Source organism: Hetaerina americana, unplaced genomic scaffold (assembly GCF_022747635.1).
Source record: "Hetaerina americana unplaced genomic scaffold, ioHetAmer1.1.p SCAF_2, whole genome shotgun sequence".
Classification (NCBI taxonomy): domain Eukaryota; kingdom Metazoa; phylum Arthropoda; class Insecta; order Odonata; family Calopterygidae; genus Hetaerina; species Hetaerina americana.
In genome coordinates, this window is record NW_027286763.1 from 79,693,109 (window position 1) to 79,706,217 (window position 13,109).

Genomic DNA, 13,109 nt, shown 5'->3' on the forward strand with positions numbered 1-13,109 from the left:
AATTATTCATAGGCAACAGATTATTATTCGTACTTTAACTGTGATAATCGGTAAGTTTTGTTAGGCCTACAAAAAAGAGAACACATCATTGTCTAAAAATCTCCTGAATAGGCATGAACGTCTTTGTCCTAACACTACCTATTTCCTCATTCAGTTACTCATGCCTCTCTTTAGCATTCGTCCCTCACGTTATATAAATCAAATTTTTGAGCATGCATCCTGAGTTCGGCATACAAAGAAGTACTTCCCAACTTTTTCCTCGGAGAGCCTAATGCGTAGTGAACCATGTTTCGCTCGACGCAGATTATTACGTCGTCGATCTGGACGGGGTTGACATCCTTCGAAGACGATAACGTGATCGCCGCCCACGGTTCCTCCGAAGTTCGCGGAGCATCGACCGTGTTGCACCGAGGGGGAGCTGTGCATTGACGACGGGTTGCTCGTTCTCTCCATCGCCGCACGTCGCTGCTGTGCTTTTAACTGACCTCCCAATTGCCCAACCTTCGTCGAAGCAAATAATCAAAACGAAGCATCTTCCACCCATCGCACCTGGGAGAAACGAGTCGAGGAGAAGCGCACTGGACCGAGAGATGCTGCCACGGTTATAAACTCGGTTTCATACCCAATAAATAATTGCCAACCCGACAACGAAATGATACGGCAGCGGATCTCTTAAACACTAGCTTAAGCTGATGGATGATGTGCAACTTGCGTGCCGACCGATGATCGTCGACAAGGGGTCATGAAGTGGAAACAGAATTAACAAAGGTGGGACACGGTGCAGAGGTTCTGCGGTTGTTCAAGGTTGCGATGAAATTTCGTAATTAATGCACGAAAGGAGGCGTTGTAGGAGGTGGCCTGACGGAGAGGGGAGGTATGGGAGGAGGTGGAAGGATTTCCAGTCCAATTGCGTTTGGGAGGTAGGTTTTGAAGATGGACCACTCGGACCAACCTGAAATCCGTGGCTCCCCCGGCGTCAAGGAGCAGCCCGGAGAGTGGGGAGGCGATCATGGCTCCGATGGCAGCGTAGATCCTCTGCAAGCCGTAGTCCGCACCGTGCCTCCGCAGCAGGGCAATCACGGCACCCTCGAACATGGCGAATGCCGTCCCTCCAATAGCCCCTGAGGGAAGATGAAGTCAGATCTCTCAGGCGATTGCAGCGGCCTCAATCCAAAACCCTCTGGTATCTGCCTCCACCCCTACACCACGCTCCATCCACCAGTTTATTTCTTTCGCCGATAACGTGGCCACCCATTCATCCGCCATCAATCAACCCAGAGTTGTGTTTCTGGAAGGCGAGGGAAGCTCTCGATCCAAATTGAGTCCCATGGCTTGTGGACATTCAAACCGTCTGGAAACGTCTACGGAACAACCCGCCGAAACGGTTTCTGGCAGGGGGTGTTTGACAACCGACCATTTATGCAAATATATGCGCTTTGACATAAATAAGAATATATACTTGCACATAAACATAAATACAAGAGTCACTGTAATAGTCTTAGGCTAGGTATATGAATGTCTTAATAAACTGAAGGTTAGCTTAAATCTCTGGTTAAGGCCAAAACTCAATTTTTATGACTGCTGGTTAAGTTCAAAATGAACTATTTAACACCTCAATAACTGACAGATGCTGTTGCTACGGTTACACTGCCCACATTCACTTATGGGCAATCTTATTTGTTTACATAATTTGACTTTATCAGTTGTCTCCAAGTTAAGTTAGCGTTCACATTAATCAAAGATTAACCTGGACGAGGCATTATAAAACAGGGCCCTAGTCTTACCTGCTCCCTTCGTGGCTCTAGGGGCTGTGATAAATAAGAAGAATGCTGGGAAAGTGGGTGACTAATATGACTGCTGGGAATAAAATAATGCAAGAGGGCGGGAAACAAGAAAGGTTGATCATAGATATTTTCAAGAGCCCTTTCGGGAATTCTCAATGACAAAAAGGTGTGCGGCGTCCGTAAAATGGTTGTAGAAGTCATAGTTTATAAGAGTAATTTTTTCCAAAGACCGATAAGCGATCTACATTTGCACAATATAATTTATCATCATACATTATTTAAAACATTACCAGCAGCTTTCCTCGCATGCGTAGATGAAGTGTATAGTTGAAACTTAGGTACTCCAGGGCATTTAAAGCTGTTTTTTGTTTGAACGACAATCTATATCATTTTCTATCCTATCATTTTCTATCCTATCATTTTCCTCATAATACATTCACCGAGAGGAAGCTCTCAGAGGCGATTGTGCCCGTGACCACATTGACTGGATATTGTAAAAAATGTAGGAGTTTAAAGTGCAAGGGTTAAATAATATTTATATCGATTACAAGTTTCTGGGTCTCCACATCCACATCGTCAAAGTGTGTCTTCACCGGATGATGAGGTAATCATGCGCAACAAGTGTTCTACACAAGTAGTTTGTAATGTAGACAGACGGTTTATTCACTTATGGAGACGACTATAAACGACGCAGGTGAAGGGAATGATCGTACTCGTAAATTCCTCGTTCCATAATGAGTGAAAGGGAGCATCAAAAAACTCTTTTTAATGTCCTCGTAAATTTCTCAACTCATTCCCGTAGAGTGCTCCATGATTTGATCCTCATCCTCGTCGATGTAATGATTCTCGAACACCGTTTCTCACTACGCGTTTTATTTCATGGTCATGGTAGCAAGAAATGCGTTCAATGTCTTCTTCCATCTAAGACGTCGTAAAGCTAAATACTGCCCAGCCATCTTTTCCCTTGTGGCGGTTGAAATTGCCCTGAAAGAGAGACAGCGCGTTATCGACTCACCTCAAGGGACTTCTACTGTCAGGAGAACAGATATTACAATTTATTCTACAATTTTTGACAGGCGATACGAGCTACCTGCTGAATCTTTGGATACCTTTAATCGTATTTTGGAGCATTTAGGCTGAGTAAATACAACATCTTAATAAGGCCCTTAAACTATCACTGTAAAACAGCAGAATAACTTACCAAGCATTCCTTAACATGCATCGGTCTTGTACACCTTCCACTGATTAAGATCGATATTTCCTAATTTTTGGTCCATGATACTTTGAAAGAATTACACAGTTCACGGGCATTCGCTTCTTCAATACGGCATTCCAATTCTCAACACTTTATGCATGCATAATGACCCTGAAGATATCAATGAGGATGGGATCGTGGTAAGAATGTTCTGTAAATCGAAATCTCAGCTGCGGTAAATAAGCGTTTTCTTATCCATCGGTCATTTGGAATAAGGAGCGGTCGCTGACGGGCGCCACCATCACTTTTGATTCCCCTCCATCTCATTTATCGACACTCTGGCCTCACCCTCAGTTGATGACAAGTTTACTGTCGCAAACAGTGGTACGAATCTACTTGAGCCTCTAATTCACCTCAATGAAACCTTCCTTATTTTATCCAGGAGGACGTCACCCTCTCCGCAATCCATCGCGATAAGCCATAAAACTGAGCGTCACGCAATAAATATGATGACATTCCTGACGGCGCAAAGTATCGATGCTATGGAAAACTTATTGAATCTTACGGAAAAAATAATGGGTCGTGAGAGTTGATTTGCAAAATCGAGGGAACTACCCAAGCCACACAGTACACTGGGACAATAGTGATACCATAATAGAGACCGTATAAGATTCTGTTCAAAGATTCGCCTTCCCTCACTGACGATCCCGAAGAAAGTGATGAGGAACATTCCTTTCAAAAATATCTCTCCTCTGAGATCATGTTACACGGATCATACTTCCGTGCGACTCGCATAAACTATTCACTCGTACGTGGACTTGTATGGAGTCGTGCGAGAATCATGCCAGGAGTGGTATCAGGGGTTTTAAGGGTGTTTAAGTTTTCCCTTTAAAATGGCGTGCAATTAACGATCGGAAGTAAGTCTTACGTTTAGGCGTGATTGTTCGCAAAAAAAGAGCGCTGCTCTCTAAACTGTACACAAGATGTCCGCGTGCACTGTAAAAATATAAATGGAAGGAGAATGTTCTTAGTTCCTGACGAGGAATATTAGCCATGCCATTACAACGACAACAATTTTGAGAACTGCTATAATTGGCCCAAGCCATCGGAGATGATTTTTTCGTAGCCTTATCACTTGCAAGGACACCACCGGATGAGCTGTATACGGATCGGCTGGACCATTTTCCAGGACGAAAGTCTCCACGGATATTTTGGTCCGAGTGAAACGGCTCTTAGAGACTTCCTCCCTTTCGTATCCATAGCCGATGTCCCCACATCCCATGACCTCGTAGGGTTGGGGCTGTAAGGATATTGGCCTCCATTCAGAGTTATGTGTTCCTGATAGTTTACTGGATCTCCCAGCGCTTGGATAAAACAATAGACCTTTATACGTAAAGGACACCTTAGAGCATCCATAGCGCAACCCCACTCACCGATCAGGACACGGATAGCCAAGTAGGACCAGAAGGTCAGTTTGGGGTTGTTCGTCACCGCTTCGGGCGCAAACTTCTCCATGCAGACGCCTTCCCGCGGCGTGGTAACCAGGCACGCCGGCTGGCAGAGCTCCGCTGGTCCGTCCCCATAGGCGGCGATCCACGCGGACACAACATCGCTGCCGCCAGTTTCGAGATCCTGGTCGTCTCCAGGCTCCTCCGACGGGTCCGACTCGTTCCTCCCGCCTCGTTCCGCACTCGTCATACCCTCCAACTGGCGGGTATGATTAATAAGGAAAATTAAGAGCACGGGAAGGATAAACGTTGGCAGAAATGGGATAATCAATATTATGAATAAAATGTCGTATCAACCATAGTAATCAACCGGAAACTTGGCATTTTAGGTGAGGGTAGAGCCCACCATGTATAATGGTGCGTTCAAACTCTAAGGTCACTCAATTTTCTTCTCGAAAATTGAGAGTTGGTATGAAAATACGGGAGAGATTAAGATACTTGGGTACTGTTTGTAAATACAAGACCTAGATGACTGTAATTTAGAGTACAGAGGGTTCGCATAGATGCCACTAAAATGACAAGCGTGTTCAATGTTTTAAATGGCATCATTCAGCGCGCAAGAACAATGCGTAGTAATCTGTTTTCACCACTTGTGTGGTTTCACATCCATTGATGTTTTGTCAATTGAGTGAGATGCGCGAAACGATAGTGTCTTGGATGTGAAAAAAAAGTGGGGTCGTGGATGCGACAGTTCAAAGACGGCGGAATCAGTCATCTTGAATTTACCAGTAGGCAAAAGGGACCTCTACAGAAGCGTTCTCGGTGGCCGGCCATGGAAAATCATGACGTATACCTAATGGGCGTATACACATCCTGTGGCACGATAGCTAACTGAAGGAGTATTTGAAGGGATGAATCACAGAGGAAGGATAGACTACGAGGAAGTGATGGAGCATATAAGGGGCTAAAAGGGAATGAAGAGATTGGCCAGAGGCAGGATAGTCTTAAGAGTTAATACAAACAAATTCTCGGATTCTCGGACCCGTGATGCATATCAGTAGATGCCGGCAGCGTCTCCTTTTCCAAAAACCAAAAATAATAACCATGAATGTGATGGTGGCGTTGGGGTCAGACTTTCGATTCAAACTGGCGTGGATGAACAGAGCCCGGCCTCGTTGAGGGCGGCGCCCGCCAGGAGGTCGCCGCAGGGTGCAGTTGGGATCGCACCCGAATCCCACGGAAAAATCGTCGGGGAGGAACACCCTCGTCTCGGAGAGCTTCCCTGCGAAAGTCCCGTTGGGGGCGGATGCAAAGTCGGCCTCGGTGAGATTCTGGATGGGGCAGGAGTGGCCGCAGTGGCTGAGCGTCAGCACTAGCGGGTGAACACCATCCTTGTGCTCGGGGAACGTACACGGAAGATGTTCGGGAAGTGGTTGAACAAAGAACCCTTTGGTGGGAGAGAAAAAGAGAGACACGTTTCAGACATGATATTTCCGAAGGAGGAGCATAACGAGTAAAACGATAACCTTCAACAAATCGTCTGCCAAGTGATAGATGTCCCCTTGTATTGAAATGTAAGCTAAATCATTGCTGGTTTAATATGGACCATCTATTGAGGGAGTCCACTTTGCCGAAGTTTCAAGACTGTATATTCATTTAAATCTCAGTTCATTTTAAGTCACTTTTAACACTAATTTTCTCTCTCATTTACCAATCAAATATCTTAATATGACGCCCTTGAAATTGTAATACTTGAGATTCGCGATTCGTCGTTGTGATCTTGTTGACGCCACATAGGAATCACGAGAGAAAAATCGAGGATCGTTCCCCAGCTTTCCGCTCACCCCTAAGGATCTTACATTCCATGTCCCTATCCTGCATCTGTGTTTCTTGACCGATGTACCTTTCACAGTAGTCCCCACCCGGAGATCATATTGGGGACTATTTTACATGCAGGATATTTTACCAGGAAGGATGCCAGCATGCCATAAATAGATGGAGTGCAGGGCTGCATCTCCTCGGGAGACTAATGCGGTGGTTTCCCGTTGCCTTAGAAGTTATAATTTTCAACACGACTTCTATTCATCTTTAGCGTTTAGACGCAATAATATGATATCATTAGACACAATATACGGTTGGATCAACAGCCTCAAATTCATATCGTACCAGATGACATTATTTACCACGGTCTTTTGGAGTTTTTACGGCTTCTTCCTCTAAAAAAACCCATGAAAGATACTGGGCCCTTTTAGGTAATATATTGGTTACCATTTATGCCAGGGAAACATTTCTGGTATTCGGGAGTCTAAGACATATTACATCAGTGTTTCTCAACCCACGGCTCGGGATGAAACACATTGAGAAGCGCATTTGTGGAATTTAATGACTACCAAGGACTTGTAGAGCAACTGAATAACAGCAGAATTTTAATTCTGGAGTTAAGTCATTTGATTAATTAAATAAATCAGCATAAGTAAAAGTTACGATGAAGTCCTGACCCAATCAATCGATGCTCTTGGGAGCAGTCATTTGCTCCGGAACGTAAACATTGAGCATCACTGATGCACTTGACTCTACGGGAGATAAAGATAATTGTGAATTGAGCTAAAATACTTAAAACAGACTGAGATTTGATGGAAATTGAATGAATTTTTGGAAAAGGTATCATCGACTGGTATTAGCATTAGTCGTACGTTTTGTTCAAGTTATTATTTTGAAATAAAAATTTCAAACAACTTTTTTGCCTTGATGATAACAATTTTGCATTTCTCTGCATCTATTTGTATATAATGTGATGATTGATCTTTGTAAGGCGCAATTTATCGAATTACATCATCAAAGACAGTCTATCCATTAAAGGTAGATTTCAAACAACTCTAATGAATATTACACCTTACGTACCGCGTATAACTTCCTTATGTGCGTCCAATATTGTTCCTATTTTAGTTCATGGAGTTTCTACCAGTCTTCATTACTTCCAAGAAGCCTATTTTCTCCCTCCCGCCTCTCTTCCACGCTTACGCGATATTTTATCTAGCGTCGGCTTTGATATTCCAGTTTCTCTGAATATTTCCTCCCCCGTTTTTGTCACTTGGGTGTCAGAACGCGCAGAATCTTACCACCACTTCAAGGGTGTAGTAGGGTGAGAGGGACTTAGCGCTATGCACTGCGCCATAAAGAGACACATACACATGTTCTTAGCTCAAGAGGGGCATTCACATACCTCCTCCCGGGGAGAATCCCGTGTCGGCCTCCAGCATCACCATGGTGAGGGTGCTCGGGAACGGGGGATGGTGTCTTGCAGGCGGCACCAGTAGCAGAAGCAGCGAAACCCCCCCACCCACAGCCGACAGTATAGAAAGCAGGACCTGCGTGAAAAAGGAAATATGCAACATTATGTACGAGATATAACAATACTGGCGAAGTAATATCTCAAGAGAGAAACCACAGAGAGAGCATGCATAATATCTGGGATCTTGTATCTCAGACAATGCAATTTTTCAAAACGTAGGAAACGATTTTTTTATCATGCATACCCTGATTCGAAATCACGGAAATATAAAAAAAACGAAACAACATGAATGAACGATCTTGGAAGTCTTTGACAAACAGAAAGGATTGGTGATTGGCGAATCTGACGAAAAAATGAGAAAATGTTTCAATACTATTGTGAAATTTGAATAGATCAGAGGAATTCGCAAATTTATTGACCAATATTTTAATTTTACGCGCGTTAAAGTCACTCTAAGTTGTAGAATATACTTAAGTAACTCTGCATACGATAAAATCCGGATTAAGAAGAAATTGTTCATTTTTTTCGTTGCATTTGTTTAAGTTTAACCTCGCTTATCTAATAAGAATCGAATACCCTTGATTTTACTGAAATGCATTAGTACCTGCGGAAGCGCAAGGCATCGGAATAAAATGAACTAGGATCAATGGAGCAGAGATAAACTTGCTCCGCTTCGATATTGAAATGTTAGCAGAAAACCAGGAGGATCTTCAAAGGTCACTAAGCGTATTGGATCAAGTTCTACAAAGATACCACGTGAACATAAACAAGAGGAAGACTAAAATTCTAGTATCTAAAGGAGAGAAGCGGAATACAGTAGTCATACTGAAAGGATGAAAATTAGAGAAAGTGGATTCCCTCACCTTTCTCGGAAGTACCATCATATGGGACGGCAGAAATACTACAGACATCAGGCAAAGTATAGCTCAAGCTAAGAGAGCATTCACAATGAAAAGACAACTACTGTGCATAAAGAGTTCCTATGGAGCATGGTACTCCATGGATGAGAAACATGGACCATCGGAAAAATAGACCAGAAAAGACTAGAAGCCTTCAAAACCTGGTGCTCGAGGACGATGCTTAAGATCAAATGGACGCATAAAATAAGAAATGAAGAATTACACATAAAAATAGACAATGAACGGACCTTATGGAATACCATAGAAAAAAGAAGAACCAGATGGTGTGGCCACACCCTGAGGCACCATGGATTCGTGAAGAATATAATAGAGGGAAAAAAATAGGGGGAAAAGTCCCAAGAGGAAGGCCAAGGGATAAATACATGGGAAAAATAACGAAGAAATTACAATGCAAAAAATACCAGGAAGTAAGCCAATTAGCATTAGATGGAGTAGGATGGAGGGCTGCAGTCAACCGATCTTAGGATCGAACGACCAATAGTGGTTGGTACATGGAAGTCAGAGAGATGATTTGTAAAGGGTAGGTGAGTGTGCACTTCACCATCCATAAAACATTTTTATTTTTCTGAGTTATTTCCAATTAACATTTTCACTTTAACCACCTGAGCATCGGTTCGAGCGGTTGTCGGGCGTCCGACGTGGTGGTCGTCTTCGACGAGTTCCCGACCTTTCTTAAACATTTTGTGCCACTCAGAAACTCTTGTGTGGCTTAAGGCATCATCCCCATAGGCCTATTGAATGAGTTCAAGGGTCTCTGACGCGGATCTCCCGGGTTAAACGCAAAACTTCACAGCGTAGCGTTGCTCGACGGTGCGCTCCATGCTGGCGCGACGACACCAAAAACAATCACACGTCACGAAAATCCACCTGTCTCAACGCGTGCCCGGAGGCGAGTGAACTAAAGTGCGCCTGAGTGGTAGGGGATCCCTCTACCGAGCCGACCGGTCGGACTCCCATCCACCGCTCCATTGAGGCTACATCGAACCAGTCACGATACTTATTGTACGGATCCTGTATTCTAATCGGGAAATAGAAGGCAAAACATTGATCAACCAATAACCCATCAGTGATATTTCCCTATTATTTATTTAACGAAAACAATTTTTAATTTTTTCACTGAACCTTAACATGCCCGGTTCATTAAACATTATTTAGGGTTCAATGAGTTCGGGCACAAACTTTCTTTAAAATAACATTTCCCTCATTCCTAATCTTTTGATTGCTGCTCAGCGCACTAACCCAATGATTAGATTCTTCTGTTTATTTATTAAGAAAAACAAAGATTAAATATTCTTAGTCTTAAAAAAAATTAAAGTTTTCCCAAATCCGAGGCCAAACTAAAGTGTTTATCGCACCCAAAGATTGTAGTGGATTCACCCACCCCATGAAAAGATTTAGACCAATTTTCAAGATAGAATTACATGCCTTATAGTGCTTGGGAAATGCTCATAGCCCTGCAGGCTACTTAGTTAGCTACAGGAGAAATTTGTACGATTCGAAGGTGAAAAATTATTTGATAATAAATAGTCACACGGAACCATACGGGGAGGTATTAAATGGTTTCCAAGACGAGAATGTGCTCAAATTTTCATTCATACATACTCCTACATACTACCCTGGAGGCGTGTGGCAGGAGGTGTTACGCCTCCAGCCATTAAGAGTGATTGATGAGCGTTAGCATTGGGTATGCTTTCATTTTCAGGGATTAAGAATTCTTTTCAATGAAACTTTGGAACATGCGGGTTGGAAATACCATTCAATTCAATTTGGCCACCGATGTGGCGGGTGAGGAGTGATATTTGGCACACCGAAAAAACCGGTTGTGGAGTATTTCCGAAGCGTTGGCTACCTATCAAACCCGCTGTCAAGGCCGATGCGGCCCTTGTGGCGTCTGGTAACTGAGTCGTTTACAATCTCTCTGTCAAACGGTTGAGCGAATCATGTGCAGGTATCTTCTATAGACGAAAAACGGGTTCCTTTCAGAGCTGCCTTAATCCGAGGGAACAAAAAGAAGTCTGCTGGACGTCAGGACTCTAAGGGGGGTGGAGTAGCGTTGGCACCTGTTGTTTGGCCAGGAACTCGCGGAATCGTAGCTCGTTGTGGCAAGGCGTGTCGTCGTGATGGAGTTGCCAGGTAGCGGAGATGTATTTTCTTGTCCTGATGACCCTTTTTCGGAGTATTTCCAGGACATCCACGCAGTAGGTAGCGTCAATTGTCCAACCTTGAGGACAAAGCTTATTATGGACCACTCCTTTACTGTCGAAAAAGGCAATGAGCATTGTTTTCACTTTTTTTTACTCATTCTTGCCTTTTTGGGCTTGGGAGACAGATCAGTGTGCCATTCAGAGCGTTGGCATTTTGGTTTTGGGTCAAATTAAAAAACCCAGGTTTCATATGAATTGATGGCGTTGTCCAAATAATCGGGTTCATTTTCAATACGTTGCAAAGGTTCACTTGAAATTCCCGCTCGGTTGGTCTTTCATGGCACGGTCAGCGCGCAGAAGTTTACAATAACTGACGTACGGCCGCTTTCACAGCTTAGAGAGCACTGAGACCGATTTTGCGGCAAAGCTTAGCGTCTCCCCCACCAACTCCATGTAGTTTGATCCCACTCCAACCAATAGGAGCGGCGCGGAAAATTCAATTGCATTACCTTTAGAACGCACCCTCTATATTTCAACAATACAATACTGTCTTGTTAAGACTGATTAATATTTTATTTTTTCCTTCCATTATTCTTGCTCTTCATTATTCCCTAGTTCTAAATTATAGCAGGATCGTACTAATTGTTTGAGTGTGCCTTCCAGCCAAGGTCCATGCTTAACTTTTACTTTCTTATGTACAATGACCGGTAAAGGTGGGATTTCACTCACCGGGACGGTTTATACTTGCCCGCTTGGGCAGTCAATGAACATCTGGGATTTGGGATGACCATTCAAATGCTTCTAGGCTTTTCTATTACCTGCACCAGTACCGTGGAATCGTGACGGGTCAGTATAGCGAATCGTTGGCTAAACACGAAAACATATATCCCCGAAAAAAAAGGTAAACTTTCAGCACAAAGTTCCACCGATAGCCAAGTTGTGCCGAGAAAAATAGATTACGCGTCAATAAGGTATGTATTTTCTTTCCATATTACCTATGCTCTATATCGCTTATGTTTTTGGAAAAATACGGTGTATGCCTCAAAAACAATTATTTATATTTACTATTCTATTAAGTAATTTTTATATTCACCCCAAACAGTTTTAGGTTCGCGGTGAAATTAATAGTATTTTATTTTGCGTTTAGGCCACTGCTGAGACATTATTTTTTAATAATGGCCGCGAGCACTTTCCTTCAACTTGCTTAGGATAAAGAATGGAAAAATAATTTCAAATTAAGGATTAAATACTTTCTTATCCCATAAATTGGGAAGGAAATATACTAAATCGGTGTTACACAATGAAAATGTCATCAGAACTTGTCATTGCAACCACTTGATGTAAAAATCGGTAAATACTGTCTTAAAATGGCTCTTCCAGTTTTGTGCAATAGGAAATTAATTCACCTTTTATTTCGATATGATAAACTCTCACAAGTTTTCGGCCGTCAATGGCCGTCAATTTAGCCGCGGTGACACCCATTTTACCTTACTTTCTTTCAATAAATATTCCTATTCCCACAGCAGAGAATTTTATGAAGTACTCGAACCTAATTTTGCTTGCCTTAATGATTTCGCAGTTACCGAAAAGATTATGGAGGACAAAAACAAAACACTAAGTTTTAAAGCTCGAATCCAGCAATCCAAACACGCATATGTGTTTGGATGCGAATATATTTCTACACTTCATAACTACCCACGACCCACGTGACTCACCCTGCATGCACTCGAGGGGAAGACGCGAGTATGGAGCATCATCCGGCAGGAACATTTCACCTTTGCCCATAAATACGCTAAATCCTATCACTAAGATCCCTCAAGATGAATCTCAAAGCAAGGTCTCCACTCTGAGCAATTTAATTTCGATGCGGATCCTGCAAGTGGTTGACCCTGACATTAGCAGTGCCTGTTGTCGTATATGGAAATGAAGATTCGATGTACACGATGCGAAGCGATCAGCATTGAATTTATGGGACGGCAGAGAACAGTAAAAGCAAACAGGCCGGCGTCCTAACAGCTACATTAGCTTATCCTTGGACCCAAATATGGCTCGAAGAACCAATAATCATTCTATCGACTGCCACTCTCTATGAAATTTTCTGAATTTTCTGAGAGTAACGTTAGATACATCGAAAGGGGAATCTGAAGATGACACTTGTTAATTAATAATAGGTGAGATGAATGTCCTCTTGCGGCTTAACTGATAGGTACACCTGGTTACGATCGGAAAACTCATTCAGGAGTCAAAATTGGCACCGAAAGGTGACATTTTTTCTGCGGAGTGATCTGCTTCGAAAAATCCCGCGCCAGGGATCAACTCACTCAAA

General features: G+C 43.0%; 1 protein-coding gene across 1 annotated transcript in view; it reads right to left on the reverse strand.

The window, feature by feature from the left end:
• The window catches only part of LOC139688025 (major facilitator superfamily domain-containing protein 6-like), a 131,253-nt gene that overhangs the window by 18,930 nt on the left and 99,214 nt on the right, over nucleotides 1-13,109 (reverse strand). Inside the window, exons 4-7 of the mRNA XM_071585428.1 lie at nucleotides 7,651-7,795; nucleotides 5,531-5,874; nucleotides 4,413-4,686; nucleotides 953-1,121 (exon numbers count right to left, since the gene is read on the reverse strand). Of these exons, the coding sequence (XP_071441529.1) occupies nucleotides 953-1,121; nucleotides 4,413-4,686; nucleotides 5,531-5,874; nucleotides 7,651-7,795 (932 nt within the window). The remainder of the gene's footprint in view (nucleotides 1-952; nucleotides 1,122-4,412; nucleotides 4,687-5,530; nucleotides 5,875-7,650; nucleotides 7,796-13,109) is intronic.